The following is a 22,973-nucleotide window of genomic DNA, read 5'->3' as shown; positions in this document are numbered from 1 at the left end:
AGCGAGCCTTCTTGGCAAGTATGGGCTTAATAGATATATGATGGTAAAACCAGCTGAAACATGTTTGCTAGCGCCCTCATGTGAGCGCGTCGGTAGCTTTCAGTTCTCCCTTTGTTTGCCTGCGGCTCGGCTTGGCCCGGCTCGCCCGCGAGTGCGCAATCCGCTGATCGGCTTGCTTTCTCTTTCTATTTTGCCTTCCTCCTCGTCGCGAGCTTCTGCGTTGGCCGCCGCCGCCGCTCCCGCAGCAACGGTCGCCTCGGTCAGCAGCAGCGAGCGGTGGACGAAAAGCTCGCCATGCGAGGTGGGATCCTGTGGGCACCGGGGCTGGCTTCGGGTGGGCTAGGCCGGCGCTGAGTCGGTGCACGCTCTGTTTTCCCACGCCGAAACGCGCGCACCGACACCGCAAGCTTCGTCCTCCCCCCTTTGTGCGCCTCGCTTTGTCGAAGCCGCCGCCACCGCGGAGAAGCGCCCAGCAAGCAAGCAAGCCACCACTGCTGCCCGCAGCGCCACCGGCTGACAAGGGACAGCAACGCACTTTCTTTTTTTTTTTCCTTCCCCTCATAGGGGGGGTCCCAAACAAACATGGTGGACGTTTGGGATGTCCGTACTCAGCTGCTGAATTACTTCCACTCGCATCCCGGCGAAAATGTGCGCACCGTGGACCTTTGTCGCGTGATCAAGCAACCCAAGAAGACAATCAACAGTGTGCTCTACCGGCTGCAAAGGGACGGCGTGCTGCAGAAAGTGGTCGAAAGTCCGCCGACATGGAGGGAAGCTGGATCTGCTGGTAGTCGCATTGAACAGCAATACTCGATCGGCTATCCGAACGACGGAGCCGCGGTGAGTGTTTACGCTGTACGTATAGTTGGCCCGCTTTTTTGTTTTCGCTCGCCGCTCTGCTCTGTTCCGCTCCCAGCTGCTCGCGAGGCTTGAAGTAGCACGCCGCCGGTGAAAAGTTGTGGACCGGCGGCTGGGGACGCGAACAGCGCAAGGGGGGTTCGCGCAGTGTCACTGAGCGCTTTTGTCTGCTCCCTTTCGCCGGACGGAGCATGGGAGAAAGCGCATCTCGCCAGTGTAGTCTTCGAGTCGGAAACTCGCATAAATCCACCACCTCGTGCCGTCTCCGATCAGGCCGCGGCGAGATTTCGTCCCATTTCTTTTTGATTTGTTTCTTTCCTCCCTTCCCGTCGTGTCTGACGTTCATCTGGGCGAGAGCCGTTGCCGAGCGCGCAAGCTAGGGGCAGGCAGGCGGCCCTGCTGCCTGCTCCGCTCTCCTGGCTCCGAAAATCGATGAATGGATACCCCCCTTTCTTCTACCCGCCTGTTCCGTGCCTTAATGTTTTGGATGGAGTTTTCTCGTTGGCTCCCGCTCGCGTCCGGCGCAAAGTAGCGACTGTGTTTCGGGCGAGCCGATTTCGTCGAGGGACTCCCTCCTTTTAGTCGCCCCAGCTCCTGTACCGATATGCTGCAGAATCTTGTTCGCCGCCGGCCCTACATGTCGTATATAGCTCTGCGAATAGCATATTCCTTTTATTCTTATTTTCATCACCGCCCTCCCTCCTTCACTCGGACTGCTCCTAACAGCCGCTACAGCTGGCTGTCCGTCCCAGAAGCCAGCCCTTTGTCGACCCTTTTCCTTTGTGGTTGCGCATGTGTGATCAACCGACGAAAACATAAACAGCCACAGCGCAACGGTAGCACATCTCACTGACGTGCGCTCGAGATACCCTGCACATCACAGACCCGTAGCGCGCTTGGAGCGAGTCGATACCGGGGCGAGACGCCGCGGCTGCTCACGACACAGCGGCGCGCTGCCGCTTTTTGACGGCTGTGCTTGGCGCATGGACTTTGCCGCCGCGAGCCATCCCGACGCGCTCCTCTCCAGTCGTGATCGGCGTTGCTTCTTTGCGCGCTGCCGCTACGCCGCTCGCATTTGACGTTCCGTCAAATCGCAGCACGTCGCGCGAGCTGAACTTCGCTAAACGCGGCGCGTTGGGCACGCTTTTGTCTCTCCTCCTGATCGTCTGCTCCTCGCTCGCAGCGACGTTAGGAGAGCGGTGTCTGTCTCACTAGGCCTATCGGTCGCGCTTCGTCTCGGCTTGCTGTCAGACACTTCGCTCTGCGGTTTCGCTTTTGACTCGCAGACGTTGTCCTCTCGGGCGAAGAAAGCCGAAGGCGTCGTAGGATGCACAGAGGATCGTTTTCGTGTTCGCCACCCGCGCGATTCTCGAAGTGACAAAGGGCTTCGGCGACGTTCCGATTTTTCTTTTGATATATTTTTTTTTCCTTTCTTCGTCACCCTGCCGTTTCGCGTCTCCGTGATCCATTGGTTGCCGAACCTGTTACCGCCCGAAAGGTTGATGCGCTTGAAGCGAACGAGAGCGACGTAGCCAACGAAAGGCGTTGTACCGTTTCTTTTTTTTTCTCATTCCGCGGGCGGTGTTTTCCGCTTTCCAGCCGTCTCAGCACATCGCAGGCGCACTGCCGTCGATGCGCCGGTGTTGCCGCAACTACAACACGCACGCACATCGGCGTGCTGCGGGCGGGTTGTTTTCGCCGCGCCAGCACGAATCTCAGTGTGCGCGTAGTTAAGAGAGAAAGAGAGAGGAAATGAAAACGGGGAGAAGCGCGGAAGAGAAGCAACCAAAAAAAAAAAAAAGCGTCGAGAATCCCGTGAAGTCACGGAGACCCGGGCTTTAATCGCGGCGAAACGCGTGCTGCACGACGTTGCCGCCACACTACGTCGTGTCTTTTCCTTTTGCGTTTTTTGATATTGGACGTGGGGTCGCGGAATAAGGAACGAAAATATGAGGTAGGCTACGTCGGTCGCCGCTCGCTGGCCCCCTTGATCGCGCATCGTGGATGAGCCCAACGCCCGTTACTGCTGCCGCTGCTGCTTGGTCGATCGTAGCGCGTAGCTTGCCTGTCGAAATCTCTCTCTCTCTCTCTCTCTCCGGTTCCTTTACTTCTCTTGGTGCCTCTTGATTTCTGTTTCGCGAGCCGTTGATACTCGCTTATCGCGCGGCCGTAAACGCGCGACGAACTGTCACTGTTTTTACTCTTTTCACCGTACCGCGTGCAGCGCTTATGGCGCAATTCATGCGTTACCTCGAAACAAAAGTCTGATAGGAGCTGACCTCTTTATTAGCGTTCTCTCTTCTGCAATTGCCTTATGGTTGCCTCCCTCGTGCTCGCTTTCTCAATACGTGCGGGAAAATTAAGCCCCCTTTTTTTTTGCGATTTTACTTAAAGATTTCGTATTTGCGGCAAATCAGCCGTCTGTCGCTTCGATGCGGAATCGCACATCAGGTATGAACGGGCAACCAATGACAACGCGGGTCGCCGTACACGTCGCGGTGGTCCGCTGCCTATATTTACAAATTTTTGTTTATTTTGGCACAGTAATGAGTTCAAACACGAAAAACATTTCACGAGAATTGTTTCTAGCTCGTTTTCCTGTTTTTCACCGAAGCGGAGTGACGCCAAGATTAATTCAACCTTCCACTAGGTGCTTCCAAATGCCAAAATCGTAGCTGCGAAGTGTATAATCGCTGCATGTGAAGCAGGCTACGATGGCTACCTTATGACATTCACCGGTCATCTGTGTGTTGACTTCGCCACCATATAGAAAGAGCCAGTAGCAAGGAAATAGGAAAAGGCAGGTGGCACTGTGTTATGCACGTTTTCCTTCTGTTGATGTTTTCGTTGAGGCGTTGTAGACAGAACGTTGCTGCAAAGTGCACAGTGGCAAGAAAAACTGAGAGGAATCTTAGGAACAGTGCTGGTAGTGTGATTAGGCTTGGATCGGCTTCATACCATTCTCTTGTTGACATGTGCCATGAAATAATTTCGAGGTAACTTATGACACATGTGCAACACTACAGGGTAGCACTGTGTACACTATTTTCTCCTACTCAAGTGTGTTGAAATCTTTGTTTGTGCACAATCGTTTGGTCTGCAGTAACCCACAGGTTTGAGTTTGGAGATATGATGTGCCTTGCTGTTTTGTTGTACCAATGGTGCAACATGAAAATGACCATGTTCATTAGATAACAGTGTTTATTGCTAAACATTCCCATCATATTCTATCTCTCTTTCTGAAATCTTCTGATAGCAGTTGCCTCAGCGGGTACCTAGGCACCCTTTGCTTATGCATAAACATGGCCAGGTCCATTAAAGCTAGCATACGTAAGCTAGCAGCATAACAAAAGCTAGCAGCTGCAGTGATTGATTGGATTTTAAGATGCTACACACTCTGGCAATCGATCTGGCTCAATGTTACATACAATATTCTGACATGAAAGCATTAATATGGACAGCAGATAAAAGAATCGGTTGATAAAACATTTACCCGACCCTTCTTGGGCAGCAGGGCCGCTATCTTGTATGCGTTTGAAAAGCCAACATTCAGTTTCGCCTCAAGCGATTGGCCTAGGCGTGATATTGGCGCGGCCTAGGTCAATTGTGTGAAACGAAACTGAAGATCTGCTTTTCGAATGCATACAAGATAGCAGCCCAGATCACTATTTCGCTCAGAAATTTTTTTAATAGTCAAGGTGAACAAGGCCAGGATAATATAGTGATTCCACATCAAATCTTTTTATTCTGCCTCTTGTCAGTGGTCCAAGTGGCAGTCTGACATTATCACCGAGATCAGCCAGTCGCGATTGTCAGATGGCAGGAAAGAAATAGAATCGAGTGAGAGGTGCTGCTGCAGTATACTGGCCCTTTGGTTTGTTTATTGGAAGCTTAAGACTAGTCAGAAGACTCAGCCTGGAATCTATTATACAACATGCTCCTGGAAAATTTACAGAGGCAGAACACGCAAACTTTGAATTATCTGGTATTTTCGAGAAAGGAAATTGGATGGACACCTTTTCAGGCATTCTAGGGGAGACACATTGGAAAGTGGTTTAAATATCTCGCAACTAATTGTGGTTCAAATATTGTGCTTAGCTGAAGTCAAGCTGTCCAAGCTGCATTCATAGTCTATAAGGGAAGTGCAAGGATGCCCTGGACAGCAGTCAACTTGGGTGAGATGGATTGCATTCTTCATGAGTATGTTGTTGTATTGCCATTTAAACACTGCGTAGGCTTACCGAATTTCTCGAGTCTTAGCATTACAAGTCATATAGGAGACATGGGTAAATGTGAGACTTCATTTTCAGCTTGTCCAACCAATTTCTGTTGAGTGAATTGGCACAAGACAAAGCAGTTTTATCAGCTGAGATGCTTCTAGGGGAATTGTATATTTCAAGACCACCACATGTGCAAGTTGGGGAACTTCCATTCTGTGTCAAGTAATGTAACCTGAACAGTTCCTTCAACTGTGTAATCATTTTTTTTTGTTTTTTAGTTTAATATATATATCTATGTACATATGTGTATATATTTATTTATATATAAAATCATATCATAAAAGGCAACAAAAACACCTAGGGCAACATAGGGGAAATTTCTTGTACTTTACTAATTGAATTAAAGAAATGATAAATTAATGGAAATGAAAGTGGATGAAGAAACAACTGGCTGCAGGTAGCATACAAACCCACGTCTTCGCAGTACGTGTGCGCTGCTCTTAGCAATTGAGCTAAAGCGGTGCCATTTTCCCGTCCACTTTCTGGGGTATTTTATGTTTTACTGCTAGAACTAACCCTGGGAGTCTTAGCCAGTGTCACCACTCAAAGACCTAAGTGGTGGACATGGGACATCCTTTCTGCCACTGGTGTCATGGGTATGTGATCTATTTGGGTCATGGCAACTGGCCAATGAACCCACGCGTGCTGCCTGAAGGCATCGATGTTGCCAGATTCGAGACCCTCGTAACGTAATGAATGAGGAGAACAGGAAGTGAGGGGCCCAATTGTTATTAATTCTATCGTAAAAGCCAGAAAACAGACACCAAGGACAACATGGGGGAAATTGCTGCAGTATCATGTAGCATGTGATTCAGTCAAATCTGATAATGCGTCCCACTTTTACAGCTTACTGGTAATTGTCGCTGAAAAGTGTGGGCTGGCATACTAACTTGGAAACCTACAAGCTACCATTATTTCCTTGTGCCTGAACTGTCAGTGTCGTAGATTGTCAAGTAATTTTCATTAAAACATTCAGGTAAAACGTGGAAACCTTAAAATGTTGATATAGTAAACGCCCTGTGGTACCAATACATGACACATGCAAAGAACATCAACAAATACAGCAAAACCATGAGATAGCACAATGTCACAACAAATTGATTCCACATTGCCATTCATCTTTGGTCATCAAGACCTTCATATGTCATGTATTAACTGTCGTAGTCTTTGCTTTTCCTTCTCTTTTCCTGTTCAGACTTGTTCAGTGAAATCGAAATGGAAGGGACGATTATGTGGTTTATTTTGTGATTTATGCTTTAAGAAAAGTTGAGTTCCCAATCATTGTTGCCTGTCATGATTTGCATATCCAATTTTTAAATGCCCAGTCTTCAAAAATGCAACCTTACCAACTTGCTCCTGAAATGTTCATTCTTTTCATATATTCGAAGTATCTAGTACTTTTTTGACAGTTTATTGTAACAGAACTATAGTGAATCTATAGTAAACTATGCAAAATCCCTGAACTGTTTGGTTTATCAGGATTCAAATTGGGGGGGGGGGCGGACAGAGATTGTCTTACACGGCGTCCTCTCTTTAACACCAATTCTAAATTGGACAACATGGAGGCACATGGAACTGACACTTTGTCAATTCTTTGTGCCTTTACAGTGTCCTTGGCTTGTTGCATTGTTTTAATGTTAGTGTCAAATATGGGCCAACTAGCAGAAACAAAGCATTCTTATTAGCATCTCCTGTACTTGCACCTTGCTTGATGGAACACAATTGAACACCTGACAATTTGTTCTGAAGTAGCCAGACGAATCTGAACCAGTGGATGGATGACACTCTCGAAGCAACCTCAAATAAGTGGCATGACTTCAAAGAATGTATAAAAATACCTCTTCTTATTAAAATTATATGCATATTCTATTCATCAAGTACACATTTTGAGATATGTTTAGATCTCTCAAGAACATTAACCCTTTCCATACCTTGGACGAACTGGATTGTCCAAGCACTTCTGGTAAAAACAACCATGGACGAGCCCAGCTCCTTAACAGCACTTCGGATTTTCTAGCAATGCTGTGAACGAGCCTAGTTATTTTTTTTTTCTCAGTGATTAGTCGTGCTTTAGGTAGATGGCAGCATGCAACCCATGGGGCAGGGCAAGCAGAAGCAAAATTATTCATTCTTAGGAGGCAAAACCTGTTGGAAGCTGGGGTCTGCAAAAATAATTCGGCTATTTTTGCTTGAAGTTTGTGATAATGGCGTAGTATGAAACTGGTTAAGAAAAAAATTGTGATAGCCTAGTTGCTGCTGTCTAGAGAGATAAGGACAGGGAGGTTAACCAGAGGATGTTTGCTTGGCTGTCATGTGCTGGGGAAAGGGTAGATGAGGGAATTGGAAAGAAAGTGGAGGAAATAAAGGACTAGTTTCCAGTGAGGATTGTCTGTTTAAATGTATGTACCTCTTCTGTTCATCTGAAGACCCATGGAGGTAAAAATATGTTAAAATGATAATTTTTTTCCGAAAGAAGACGAAAACGCAAGAGCCATCTGGCCATTGTGAAAAGCTCGGACAAACGGCTGATAATGTCTGCGTTCAGCTTAGCCTAAACAAGCCCAAAACAGCTTTATTTTGCTAACCTGCCAACTTTTTCAGATTTCTTCATAAAATGGGCCCAATTTTTAGAGCTTGTTTACAAGTGTAATGCCACCAGTAATGGCTTAGGAGTACTTTGTTGTGAGCTGGTTTGTTTATACTGATCAATTTTTGTATTTTACTGAGCAAGTTGCAATGAGAATTCAGAAGGATCTGTCCTATCTTTCTTCTCTCCTATTGCATTTTGCACAGTACAATACAAAAAATAATTCCCAGGTGTCCTTAGCTATCGCCTTAGAGACACGAAGGTGAAAGCCTTGCAAAGCCTGCTGTAAATCACCTTAATCCACATTAATCCACTCTAATCGACCTTAATCCACCCTGATGGACCTTAATCCAATCACTGACCAATCATGAATTAACTTTGCTTATCATTAATCATCTCTTATACACGTCTGGACATGCTTTGGTTCGCTTCTGGCCTTCCTTGGGTCACATGATATTTTCTGTACCTTACAGCATGATCTTGAAACATAGAGGTTTAAGGCTTTCACCTTAAAATTTAGCAGTTGTTTAGTTGAGGCCGTGACTGAATTTAAGAGAATACAAATACAGTTGTCAAATGATTTTTCGGAGCTAGATTTTTCCGACTAACTCAATTATTCTGACCTACCAGCAGCTCTTCCACTCACTTGATATAATGAATGTATGTAATGACAACCAAACTTTCAATGCCATTGCATGAATATTTCATAAACTCTGTGAATGTTTCTGTTTGTCTGTGGTGCAGATCATTCTGGCTGAAACTAAAAAGCAGAAGGCCTGTTCACAGCATCCATTTACAATCAAGTCAAGATCATGAGTAGAATAAAACAATTTTTAGCATTTGAAAAAATTAATTAAATTACGGGGTTTTACATGACAAAACCATGACCTGATTATGAAGCACGCTGTAGTGCGGGACTACAGAAATTTGGACCACCTCGAGTTCTTTAACGTGCACCTAAATCTAAGTACACAGGTGTTTTCGTATTTCACCCCCATTGAAACACGGACGCCATGGTCGGGATTTGATCCCGCGACCTTGTGCTTAGCAGCCCAGCACCATAGCAATCGACAGTGGTTGTGTACAAGGGATGTCTTAGGCTGGAGCCAACAGTTCAATAAAACGGCATTTCGTCACCATAGCAATTCCCCTAAAACAGTTTTCAAATTTTAAGCTTGGGAGCTCCGTGTTTGTAAACACGGGGCTTTAGCCGTGCTTGAAACCCTTGAATGAGGGCGAAACAACCATTTTCAAGGCTTTGAAAGGCCTTCAGTTTTCACGGCGTGATTAAATATTTTCAAATTATTTTATGCTATGCTTTGTACACTTTATTTGTGTGTCTGTTTTGGTTTATGCAAGAGTCGAGCCATTTCAGTAAGAATTGTTGGGATAGATAGTCAACTTGTCTGGGTTGGCTGGTGATGAGATTATGTGGAAAAGGCTTAGCGAGGCCATTTTTCAATTCCTGTGCAAAACAGTGTTTGCTCATTGTTTAACACCGGTGTCACATGGGCACTTCCGATTCTGATTGGGCCCGATTTGGATCGAAATTCTCGACCAAGAAATTCGATCCCGATTGTACTCAAGCGCGACTGAAAGTGTGCCATGTGGCACCCATACAAGACAGTGTTCTGTGTTTTTTTTTTTTTTTATGTTGTCAGGTATCATGGGGTTTTCATTTCCGAAAATGCGTCAGCGCCTTGAAAGTTCTTGAAAACTATTTAAATTTTTCACACAAAAGCTACTCTGAACCTGGTAAGCATTGTAGGTCACTGATTTGTGTGTGCCATTCTTGGTGGGTCTTTTGCAGGCCGATGGTTGGCATAAGTTGAGAGGGCATCCTGACGAGAACTCGACTGGCAAGCCTCTGGCCATCACAGACGGCCGTTCGCCGCCCCCACCTTTCCCCACGGGAGCGACGGATGTGTCGGGTGAGTGGAGGACTTTTTTGTTTTTTTTGTCACATTTCACTCTAACCATCGTGCTCCCCTCCTCTTGGCATTCCACCTCAACTCTAGAAAGGGCGTAACACTGCTGCCTCTTGAGGGAAATGCTCCATGCACTCCATGATTCTCAAGCCAACTTTCTGTAGCTGCACTCTGCACTCATCAATCTGCTCTGATCTGGGACACTTTCTGCAGAATAGCTACTGTCATATGTTGCAACTACAACTTGCTGACATGTGGTGAAGTCTATAATCGCATATTATTTGTGCACTTTTGTACTTCCAGTATGTGATGTACTGCATTTTGGTTGTAAGTGCAAGTTGTTTGCTACGGCTGCTGGTCGCAGAAATGGGTAACTCTGCTCGGTTGGTGGTATATAGGTTAAGATCTGCTGCGCCTTCCGTGTAATAATTACGTAATCTATCACAACGTAATAGCATCAGACTGTATCTTGGATCAGATTACGTACGGTATGCCTGTATCTTTCTTTTGATATGCAACACACCAGGCACGTACCCAGGATTTTTTTTCGGGGGAGGGGGGAAGGGGGGAAGGGGCCAACCCAAGGCAACGTTTCTATGCAAATGAGGGGGCTACCTTTACTTGTACAAATGTGAATAACGCCCACCATTCACCATAAAAATGCATAAACCCACAAAAGAGAAATGAAATAAGGTGTATTTTACAGGTATGCCTGTGCGATAAACCTCACCTTTACTTGGCAAACAAAGAACCACGTCACATGAACTTGCGCAGGAAGAACGCTGCCAAGAACAAGTAAAGAAGCCCCGAGAGCGTAAAATAAAGATAACTTTAGTAGAATAGAACTTAAAAAAGCAGCAGTTGACAACAACGGCACACGGACTGCGCAGAGTTGTGTTACTCTGCCAGCCAATCACAGCAGCAAACAAAATCGTCATGCGACCTTTTCAAAATGGTGTTGTACTTGATACTTCCGGAGCGTCTGCTGTTCTCGAAGAGTCTTTTCATTAGCGGAAGCAATGAGTTGTGCAGCAGACATGGACAAAATGTAAGGAGTCTGAGCATTTGACTCTTTAAAAGTCTGCAGTGCAGTTCATTTCACTGCTGAACCCGTTTTACTCCGGAAACTTCACTGCCAACTGAAGTGAAACTTCACAACAAATGGCTGTAGTGAAGCAAGCATGTTATTTCAGTTCAATAAAGAATTAGGCATTCGCCATTCCACTATAATAGGCGAGGGGAAAGGTATAAAATTACGCGCTAATAATTTCATTGTTGTAACTGCCGCCTTATTTGGGTAACAGAAAAAGTTTGAAGTATGAATTATTTGCGGCCTCGCGGAGGAACAGTGGCTGGCGGTTATGAGGGCGTGGTTGGGGCTTCATTGCAGACTTAAGTTGTATCCGACTACAGTAGCATTTTTTGAATTAGCTCTGGAAGAATTATACGGAAATATATGTTCGTGGAACAATCGCAGTTATTTTGGATCCCTCGTTTACTGATCTGACGGAAGTGCCACAACTGACTGGTGTTGTTATTTGGGAAGTTACGTAACGATGCGTGGCCGCCAGTTGCGTACAACCGCATATGGGGCAGGAAGCTGCGATTCTACACGTACTGCGCCTACCGCGGAAGGTTATAAAAACACCTACATAAGCACAGCAGAGAAGCGGCTACGTTAGGCAGCCCGAATGATAACTGTAGAACCGTCATTACAACACGGAATTGTCCTACACTTCCGACAGCGTTATGACTGCTTGCTCTTTAAATAAAAGATGTTGATTCATAAATGTTTTCGCAAACAACGGTTAAATTTGTTAATTTTCGCTTTTCCTTTCTGTTGGGCTGTTGCGTTGGCTCTCTCCCTTAGTAGATCGCTTAATTTCTCGAATCCTTGCGATTCTTGTTTCCAGTTGGCAATTTTTCACGAAAAGAGCTGTACAATTAGGAAAAAACCAGACGAGTTAACGGGTGGCAGTCATATTGCCTATGAGTTTAGGGGTTATTGCAGGGTTTGATGATAGGCGCTGTCTTGCATTATTATATTTTCCACCTTATCTAACCCATATCACGTGTATATGGTTCCGAGGATCTGTCAGCGTCGCCGCGAGCCGTCACTCGAGGAAATAATGAAACAAAAATAAAAGTTAAACGCAATTGGCATTTCCTGTGGTCGCAACTCGTTCCACGTGCATACAGACCAGCTGACCACGAACTGAATACATTTCCTGGTCACTGGATCAGTCTAAACGAAGAAGGTTGAACTAAGAAGCAACAACGATGCGTGTGACCATTGAATAGACGGCGACAACTGAATGCATCTCGAGTTAATGGCGCGGGCACCAAATTGATGAGGAAACTGGCCTTCACATCCCAGGAGACGCCAATAACTACCGCCATCCAAAAGGAGTGAGAAAGGCAGGAAAATGTTGACCGGCGAATAGCTGTCAAGTCTCAACATTGATTTGGCGGCGCTTTAGGAATGTGTGTGAGAAGTGGTGGCGTGGGCGGGGAGGGGGGGGGGGTATGCGTCTTAATTTCAGGGGTGGCCCGGTCCCCCGCCGAGCCCCCCTTGGGTACGTGCCTGCAACACACTATTTCTTGGTCACAAAAATGGCCTTTGTAGTGTAGCTTGCTATGTATGAAACATAGTATAGGCCCTTTGAACGTATAGCTGGATGTATTAGCATGAAGGCGTGTTTCTCGAGTAAGTCCTCATCATGCAATGGCCAAGGTGCTCTTGAAGCATAGCGTCTTCCTCATTTGCACAGTTGCACTGTGCTCCACTTGGTAGAGTCTAAGAGCGTAGAGTCAAGGTCTGTTTGTGATTGTATAGGTACAGTCGTGAGCAGTATGACAGAGAACACCGAATTCAATATTATAGCAGTATGTTCGCATACTTTCGAAGTTTTAGAAGCTCTACAGCACCCTTTTTGCTTGCAAAGGATTGACACTTGGCATGTGTAAAGGTTGGAAAATGCTTGTATCCTCCTAATTTGATGCTATAGTTTCGAAAGGCCAAACCTGGCATCGTGAACATTATCGTGATGCCATGGCACAGAGCAAGGTTTGTTCATGTGTATTAAAATATGGCTTTGTGTGATGGTATTGCTCAGAAAACGGTAAACAGGAGGGCTGTGCTTGTGGGTGACTGCTGCACGGATTATGGGGGTGGGCCAGCCACTCTATCATGATGTTATGATGCATCCACCTTCTCAGTACTGAAACTAGTTCACATAGAAAACAAGTATGGTAGGACTTAGTTTTGAATGAAGTCGCATGTGACTTGGAAATACTTTCCTTATATCTGATATTTGTTTATAAGCATACAAGTGTTACATTCTGATAGTGGTAAGAAACATTTTATATTTGCTTCATTATATCTGTGTTTGTTTTATCAAGGTTCAATTGTATTCCAGTAAATTATTTAGGATACTCTGGCACTTGCCAGTATATTTTCTATGGATTAGAACGTTTGGACCTTCATTCAACGCGAAAAAATGAGAAGTCAAAACGGTCATCCCAGTACTCTTATGTGATTAAAAACTAACGTATTATTATACGTGAAGTAAGCTTCCCACCAAACACTGTCCCGCTGACCACATTTGTACAGGGCATGTGTCTTTAGCCGCCATGGTCCCTTGACATAAATTTGGGTGTTCCTTCTCGTATTGCCCTATGAGTACATGTGCATCGAAAAAATGAATGCTAACTTACAGTGAGATAAAGGAAACTTGGGCAAGTTGGCAGTAATTCATGTTTCGAAAAGTAACTGCGCTAAACAGACAAGGAAACTACGTAACTTAGAACGACAGAAAGCTGAGCAAGTTGGTAAGGATTCATTATGCAAAATAGAAGTGAGGCGTGCAGACAGGACACAAGAGTAGAGAAGTAGCGTTCGTGTTGTCTACTTCTCTACTCTTGTGTCCTGTCTGCACACCTCACTTCTATTTTGCATAATGAAACTACGTAGTATTTTCACAAGAGCCCTGCAGATCATACCGTGTCCTAGCGGTCAGCAAATGCCACTGGCAAATGTTCACAAAACCTGCGTGTTATTTGTCATTCCAGCCATTGAGGCTGTGGCAGTCTGCTCCTCGGCAGGACGACATAAGTTTAATGCCTGGCGGAAGGCAATAACACTTGTGTACTGAGACTTTAATGCACATTGAAAGGACCCATTAAAAAAATTCAGGTTGAGCTAGATTGAAAGATTAGGTTTCTGTGATAAAGAATTAATGTTTGTAGCAAGAACAGAGCTTTTGTAAGCGAGAAAATGGCAAAAATGGATAGGCAAAGTGCCGCCACCTGTATTGTACGGGGGTGTGTCTCATGTGACGTCAACACTGGCTTATGCACAGTGTGGGGCAGGGAGGCACGTAACACAGAGATTGCATCAACTCGTTCATTTTGGTGCAGGTGATCTCATACGAGAAGCAGAAGCGGCACATTCATTCTTTGCAACAAGAGCACCATATTGACACACGGAAAACAATTATAGACTTTTAAAAAAGTGGCCTGCCTATCTAACTCGGCTTAATATTTCAAAAAAACATGTCTGCTCAAAATTTACCCTTGGCTTTTCAATGTGGCATCCCACAGAGCCCACTAAGCAACATTGTGGCGTCAGACTCGATCAATTGATTACTTGAGAGCAATCAACTGATGCGTGTTCATCGCACTTGGTCTACAAAGATTTCTTAATTTTAAGTCAGGACGTGCCCTCTCATTTTTGCTGGAGAATTATATGTGCAAATAGAGTGGATGACAACTTGGAATAAGTAGGCTTTTGCTAGCCCTTTAAATGCCAGCAAAAAATAATTAAAAGAAAGCATTTAGAAAAGGAAATTTTTTTAGTGCATATCTAGATAGCAATTTTGCAGATTCGAAATAACATAGGGGTAATAAATTCACTACTTGTGTCTGAAAATGCACTAAGGTAGTATACGTAAAGTAGGCTTCCCACCAAACACTTTGTCTCGCTGACCACATTTGTACAGGGCATGTGTCTTTAACTGCCCTAGAGACACGTTTTCATTATGGCATATGAAGTTCATAGTGTAAGACACTGCAGTAGTATATAGCAGGGAGTTCTTCATAGACAGTATAGGCAGCAACATTGACGCGTTGCAGCAGCAGTAGTAGAATTACAACAGGTCTGCATTTCAGTGGCAGCAGGTATTGTCTAGAGATACTGTATAGGCTTCCCTTTCAGGAACCGGAGTTGCGGCAAGGTATGCCATCTTGGGCTCCAAAGTTATGCAGGAAAGCAATGCAGCAATGCCAGGACCAATTTTTCTTTTTCTTTTTTTTGCTTTCTTTTATTCCTTATTATTTTGCGAGTACAAGCTGATCGCTCGTCTCATGATTACTGAAAGCGCAGCCTGTGATGAGCACATGCACCAGCACATGGTGGCAACGTCTGTGAGCCTTTCCACTGTGAGTGAGCCTTTCCAAGTGCAAAATATAATGTCAAGCTTTCATAGATTAGCTATAATCCTTATTAGGCATGCATGTGATCACGGCTTGCGACAGTTAAATGACGTAAATGCTCATGTTCAAGAAACAGCGCTGTCACATTCAACATTCCTTGTGTATAAAGTATGAAAGCTAAATGTGATCCAGGTGAATGACACGACGAATTGCAGGCCCTCATACATTGTTTGTATTGACCCCCCCCCTCCCCCTGGCACCAGTATGTTGATTCAGATTCCAGTATAGCTTGTATTCTCTTGTGTTTTACATGTCACAGACAAGTTTAGCCATGTTATGGGTCTCATATGTAGCAGACACAGGGGCTGACTAAGGCGGCATGCATTGTGTATGTATTGTACTAGTTCTCGTGGGTATACTGAATTGTGCAGCTTCTGCAGTGCCGTGCTTGGATTTAAAAAAGAAACAAGAAAAATACCTTTTTTTACACTCCAATATACTAGTACCAAGAGCTGTCAGTGCATCGTGAGGTATTGATTCCGCAATTTAACCAAGAAAAAAAACCTGCAAACACATCATTAGGCTAGCAGAATCGAGGAACAAGCAACGAGAATAACAGTGCCACGGTCAATTGTGCTTGGTCGGCCGGTTCCTAAGGAGTGTTGGCGTTGTCTCCAAAGTGCTAGATTCTCCGTAATGCAGTGGAGCCCATTTTGACCATGTGGTGGCGCTCAGCGAGTATCGGCACTAAGTCACTGGAGGCGGCGTGCGGAAAACAGTGGTGCAGCCCTGGCTCCCTAAAGGGAGCTATACAGTGACTCTAGTGCTATCTCATTTCATCCACTGACTATTGTCCCAACTATTGTTGTAGCGGGATAAATTAGAGCCACTGGATGTTGGCAACAAACATGGATGTAGTGGATACATCAGAGCCACTGGCAGCACATGACTAGCAGCCACCAATTTGAAGACAAAGTCTTCTTAGCCGACTTCATGCGGATTTGTCATATCTGGGATCCGGGTATCTTGTAACCACTTCTGGAACGGGCTCATTATCTGAGTAGGAGTACTCTGGAGTGCAGGTAAGACCGCGCTTCCTAGGCCTTAGTAGACGGAGTGGTCTGTGCCTTGACAGTGTCTAAGTCCACGTCAGCATAGATGAAATGCACTGTAGCATTCAGTGTCCATTGGTCTTAATAATAGAAAGGACACGTCTGGATCGGCAGCAGCGTCGCAGCAGACGAGGCATACCTGGGGTCCGGGGACGTGCTGGTCGTGTCACCACAGCAGCAGCATTCAAAGTAGGGTTAGCGCTCGGGTAGCATCTAAGCCATTCTAAGTCCGAAGACATGGTTGTAGAAAGTAGAGACATGTTTTCATTATGGCATATGAAGTCCATAGTGTAAGTCATTGCAGTAGTATATAGCAGGGAGTTCTTCATAGACAGTATAGGCAGCAACATTGACGCGTTGCAGCAGCAGTACTAGAATTACAACAGGTCTGCATTTCAGTAGCAGCAAAATCTTTGGCGTTCATTGCAGAAGCGTAATCCGAAGAAGCAGTATCATAGCAGTGGTGAGGTTCGGAAGTAGTGTCTGCAGTAGTAAAAGTGCTTTTCACCTTGTCATAAATAGTTATATGGTCGATGGTGGCCGGGGCGCAGGTCGTTGGCCGATGACATGGAAGGAAGGGCAAGGGAACAGCGAAAGAATCCCTCATACACTCCCCATTTAATCATTGCGACATGTAAAAATGTCCCAGTTGGTAGGTGCATGGATGACATCACAAAACGGTCGATTAGGTGACTTGTAGATGTCCTGTGAGCATGGCATTGGTATTAAATGATATTTCGTCATGCCGAGAATACATAGTAATAGTCGGCAGCAACAAAGGATATAATAAGAAACAAGTGTAACTAGCTGTAAGCGGGTGGGATGTTAGTCTGTGTAGGTGTCGACTTCTGACGTGCCGCCGCCAAGTGCCATCTAACCTAAATGCCATGCTCTACGTGAGATGGTGTGAAGTGCCCAACTTCCATAGGGTGCCTTGCTACATGCATGGCCGGAGGGAGGGTGCGCACATCGAGGTGCCCTAAACTTAGGGAGAGAGGAGAGCTAGGTCAGAGATGCGCATCTGTGCGCACAGGCGCCTGCATGCGCAGGCGGGAACGTGCCTGCCTCGCTGATCTCTACTCAGCGGGTGGCCTTGAGGAAGGCCTACTGCTGCATAGTATCCCAGAATGTGTGAAAAGGCAAGTTATATCAATGTAGCACGGGCACGTACCATGCATGGCGCAGTTCTACCACAAAATGGATGGTCATGCAGTCTAGTGTTTGCCGCAGTCAGCCCGACTGGCGATGCTTGGCATAGAAATAGGACATGCTCTACCTGACATTGAATTTGCTGGAGCAAGGTGCATTGCGCGCTAGCTTGGCTGGCCTACAGTTTGGGTGCACTGAAACTGAAGAGGGCATGCCGAGCTTGTGCCTTCACCAAACAAATAAGTGCTCGCCCGCTGCATGTGTGCTGTGGGTACAGCTGATGGCAATGCTGGTGTAGGCCACATTCAACGTGCCGGACTATGCAGGGGGCGAATTTTCAACGAATCTGGCGTCACAGGCGTGACGTATCAAACTTCGCTGGCGGCTGCCTGGCACGCTTAAACACCAGACTATAAATTGCCCCTGAGGCATTTGGAATGGCAACATGCTGGTGTGCTGAAAAGCAGCTATCGAAGCTGAAGAGGGAAAACGCAAGCGTACTGGGACTTTTCGCGCTCGACAGGCAACTGAGAGTGCCAACACTACCGAAGTGAGTGTGCCGAACCTCGTTATACCAAAGTCTCCCCTGGCACATTCATTACATCCTATTTGTTTTAAGCTTATATTTGTTGCACTCTGATATCAGCGAGAAATGTTTGGATTTACTTTGTTTTATCCAATCATTCCACTAATAATGTAAATAAGGCATGGGCTGCTTTCACACTTGTGATTGTTGCTGAGTTGTTTGGTAAATGTAGAATATCAAGCGTACAGTGGGCCACAGAGGACCACATGTGCTCCATAGACAGCACTAAAATGAGAGTGGTAACAATCAACATTAAGTATATTATACGTTTCCTTTCTGTAGAAGTAAACTTTGCTTAGTTTATCTTTTTCTGATTGCCATAATCCAAGACATGCTACATCTTTTCTTGCGAACAATTGCGTGCATGTTAGATTTCTACTCTGTCTAGGTGCTCTAGTGTCCTTTCACTGCTAGTTTTCTAATGTGACTTCACAAAAAAAAGGGGCGGATGCGAATTCAGCTCAGGGGCAGGTTATACCGTATAGACCCGTGTGAGGGCTGCACTTCTTTTTTTAACAATTTTGATGAGGTGCCGCCCGACAACGGGACCGAACTTTTTGGTTCACAAGTCACCGATGCAACGGGTGACTTCTGCATACCCCGGATCACCAGATGGACTATTGCATCAGAGGTCAACGCACAGCTCTTGCCATCTAGAAGTACACAGCACATGAAAATGAAAGCATCGGAACACTGAACACAATTGGTGCCAAGTTGGCCGCGTGGCCCGTACACAGATACGGCCTGTGTACGAGTCTATACGATAAATGGGTAAATACTACCTAATGAATCAATGATGCGTTTTCTCACTTTTGGATCTTCTTTAATTCAGTCTGCCAGATATAATTGATAAATTTCGGAGGTCCCGTCAGCATCGGAATAACGAAATGTGTTAGAGCAGGGGTAGTTAGAGGCTTTGTAATTATGGGGTTTTACGTGCCAAAACCACTTTCTGATTATGAGGCATGCTGTAGTGGAGGACTCCGGAAATTTCGACCACCTGGGGTTCTTTAACGTGCACCTAAATCTAAGTACACTGGTGTTTTCGCATTTCGCCCCCATCGAAATGCGGCCGCCATGGCTGGGATTCGATCCCGCGACCTCGTGCTCAGCAGCCCAACACCATAGCCACTGAGCAACCATGGCGGGTTTAGAGGCCTTGTAATGGGCACCATAAAAGATGTACTTGCACTTATGGCAATGCATAGTTTTGTCCTCACATTTGCTCATTTGGTACAAACTAAGCTGGCTGCCTCTGTGGTTACAACTGGCACAGCTTGTGCATCAGTTTGTCATTGCATGATGCAGCAGAAACTCCTTACCCTTTCTTTCCTTGCCGCTTCAGTGTATGTTGAGCTCAGGCACGCTCCATGCATTGTTGTTTACTCCATACGGAAACATTACGGCAAGGCCGCCACCTTGGATCTCTTCAGGATATTTAAAACCTGGCACATTCAGGATTGGCACCTATCTGTTGACACTGCGGGCATTATGAGCCAAGATGGAGTGCAGCATAATGACACATTCATTTCTGTATAGCTAGCAGCCTGCATGAATGCACATCAAAGTAAATAACATTTCTTTTTGCAGTGTAGTAACTCTCACTACAGCTTTGCGGAGGTTCATTATGTTTGCTCTTACTGTTGGACTTCATAATGTTCCTTTCGATTGCACCCAGGCATGAATGCCACTTACAAACGAACGAAACCAGTGAAAAGATACAACATAAAGACAGGTAAAACGTGGGCACCATGAAGTCTTAACTTAAACTAACTTCTTGTGAAGGGCCTTCCAAAAGGGAAAGTAGTGCTCACCTAACACCATTTGGCACAAAACATAGCAGAAAAATAAAACTGAAAGCGTGAGCAAGCCATGCAGCCATGGTAAATTTATGCATCTTTCGTGGCCTTATTTCCTTATGTTATACACTTTAGCAGTCGTGAGCTAGTTTGAGGTTTTGTTGCATGTAGTGGCGCTAAATTTATTGGAAGTTCACTTTCTGTTGTCCAGTGGTGGGAATTACTTCGTGCGACTCCTGAAATCAAGTTTCTATGCTTGCATAACCTGCCACTAGTAAAACATCGCATCTGACTGGTGTAAAACTTTCGCACGTCACAGGGATCTTTTATAGCACATGTGTGGCAACACTTAACATCTTATGGGGCACGTGCTAAATCAAATTTATACATGTATTGCCTTTTGAGGTTTATGGACATGCCAGCACAAATCGAAAGCAAAGAAGCCAAGTATTTTCATGTCATTCTCATTTTAATAAAAATAATAAATAATAAATTATGTAATATAAAAATTACACGGAGTTTTACACTGACAGCTCCAAAACACAAGAATACATAGGTGTCGGGATCGTAACAAAAAATTGGCAAAATAGCATTCGGATAAATACTTTTTCTTCAGTGTTTACCACCGAAGTTTTTGCAATATGGACGGCAGTAAAAAAAATTACCAGCGACGAGCAGATGAATGCTATCATATATACCGATTCGTTAAGCACACTCAGAGCTCTAGATCTTAACTCTGTGTCTGAACCTCTACTTGGTGATATCCTAAACATGTTGGCCTATAATGAATACGGAAGAACCTTACGATTCTGCTGGGTCCCAAGCCATGTTGGGATACCAGGGAATGAAGCAGCAGATAGATGCATGTTCATGGCAGCGCACGAAGATATAACGAAAACGATACTTCCATACAAAGACAGTATCCAAGCGATTTATAAGGCCCTGACATCAAAGTGGCAACTAGAATGGGACTCTTGTATCAATAACAAGTTACACACAATAAAACCCCTGCTTAGAGAATGGAAGTCGTGCAGTCACCAGTAGTGCTTCTATGAGGTGATCCTATGTAGACTCCAAATCGGGCATACACACCTGACACACAGTTTTGTACTTCAAAACGAAAACCCGCCAACTTGCGAGAAATGCCATGAACCACTCACCGTAATGCACATTATTATGACGTGTCCAAATATTGAAACACAGAGACAAAAGCTTTTACAGAATCTCTATAACTTACACATATCTTTACACCCCGCCTCAATACTCAGAGATGAACCGCTAGTACCCTTCACTGACTTGTTCAGCTTTCTAGAAGAAACTGTTTTTTTTACACAGACTCTAAGGTAACACAGCTTGCGCTGCTTTAACATTTGAATTCTTAATATCTTGTGGCTGGCGCAGCACGGTCTTAGTCGCCTTTGTGCCATTAAACCCGAATTAACTAATTCTCATTTTGTGCTCAGTTTCTTAGCCATGAACATGTACCAACTCACCCAAAAGTTTGTTTTACTAGTAAACTGCAAGTTTTTACGGAGCAGAGTACACTATGTTTAAGAAGTGCTGGCAATACAAGACAAGTTGTTCAACTATTAACTTTCTTTGCTTTAATTGGGGGTTGTCAACCTCGAAATCCTAGAGAAAAACATGCTGGCAGTTCTTAGAATGATCAATTTTGGTTTCGTTTCCCAGGAGGTGTTTGTTTCATGACACAGAAGGGGTTCAAGCAGTCGCAGAACAATTGTCAATGGCAACTTTCCTGGCAGCCACATTTCGATGGGGGAGAAATGCAAGAACACCTGTGCACTGGGTGCCAGTGAAAGAACCCCAGGGGGTCAAAATTACTCCGGAGTGCCCCACTACGGCGTGCCTCATAACTAGATCGTGGTTTTGGCAGGTAAAACCCCAGAATTTTTTTTTTTTTTTAAGTGCATTCACTCCAGCTTGCTCGGGCATCTCTTATACTTCTACATCGGGTAGTGCAACTGCATTCACCTTTTTTCTTTTTCCTTTTCTTTTCCTTCTTTTTATAACCAGAACACGCAGAAAATGCTTACAAAGCATATGTGCAATCCCACTAAGCTCAAAGCTCTGTTGACATCATGGAAAATTAGAATTTTATTGTAATTTTTTCTGGCCACAGAGAGCACATTCCTATCAAATTAAACAATTAAATGTTAATGCAATTAAATGTGCACGCACAGTGTGTTTCATTAATTGTCATTGCCCCCTTACTGCGTGGCAGTATTGTGATGCATCTTGGCAGACCACCTCAGGTTTCTCTTAGTGGCTCTTTCTTTTTCTGGCATTTCCATATACCTAAAGCCCTGCGTATGCCTTGCAGAACATGGAAAGCGATAGCAGAGGTCTTTGTATGCAGGGGACACACTTAGAAGCATGCTCCACAAGACATGGTCGTAGTTCGCTTCCCTCCTACCTTTATCAATGCTTTACAGTTGATCCCCATCAATTCGACCCTTGTTGTATCACAAGGTGTGGTTGAATTGCCCAACAGGTCTAATTAATGAAATGTGGGAAAGCGAATGAATTCAGATTTTTTCTTTATTGCTTGAAGTAGCCTGCCACGTATTTTTACTTATTGCTCTCGAAACGGGGTGACTCGAGCCTGATGGACAGCGTTGTGTGATTGCCTCGCTACACTGTGTTGAATGGATGAAGCAGGCTGCGGAACTTTGGAGGCACGACATGATGCAAAACCAACGGGTGCTGACGGATTGAAGCTAGCATTAACAGAGACATTGCAGTAGCAGGTAGCAAGATTTTTCTGGTTCTGTTGTCTGCATGCCTCGTCTGCATGCCTCGTCTGCATCTTCCTACGTAGCAATATGGATGCTCATTTCAGCCAGAGCGGCTTTGGAACAGCCGTCCACGGAGAAGTTCATTGTGTGGATACACTAGTATTAGTAGTCACTCATGTGCATTGTAAGTCATATGCATTGACTCTTGGGTAGCTAAATGTTACTGACTGATAAGGAACTTGCAGGAAGCTGCCCTGCTCACCAATACTTTCAGTCCTCCAGTGGCTGCTTCACATGTGCCAGTGTGAATCTAATGTATTGCAGTGTGGTGCAATTGCTGCATTGTTACAAATATATTTCAGCGAAAGCCTGTGCAGTGGCAGTTATCACAATCAAATGTAGGTGTACTGAGATTTCACTGCACGTTGCGCTAGGATATTACAAGTGATGGAGGTCAGCCTATCGTCCCTCATGGTGCCATCAAT

The 22,973-nt window shown here is 45.0% G+C and overlaps 1 protein-coding gene across 2 annotated transcripts in view; it reads left to right on the top strand.

Moving 5' to 3' along the window:
• Positions 1 to 204: 204 nt before the first annotated feature.
• The window catches only part of LOC142560627 (uncharacterized), a 140,337-nt gene continuing 117,568 nt past the window's right edge, over positions 205 to 22,973 (top strand). For both annotated transcript variants that reach the window (XR_012823403.1, XM_075672852.1), the window contains exons 1-2: positions 205 to 840; positions 9,536 to 9,656. Coding sequence is in view for 1 of the 2 variants with exons in the window: in XM_075672852.1 (XP_075528967.1) it covers positions 583 to 840; positions 9,536 to 9,656 (379 nt within the window). In the remaining variant the exon portion in view is untranslated. The remainder of the gene's footprint in view (positions 841 to 9,535; positions 9,657 to 22,973) is intronic.

The sequence above is a fragment of the Dermacentor variabilis genome, chromosome 10 (assembly GCF_050947875.1).
Source record: "Dermacentor variabilis isolate Ectoservices chromosome 10, ASM5094787v1, whole genome shotgun sequence".
Lineage (NCBI taxonomy): Eukaryota > Metazoa > Arthropoda > Arachnida > Ixodida > Ixodidae > Dermacentor > Dermacentor variabilis.
The sequence above is the reverse complement of the archived record's forward strand: the minus strand, read 5'-3'. Positions and strand labels throughout refer to the sequence as shown.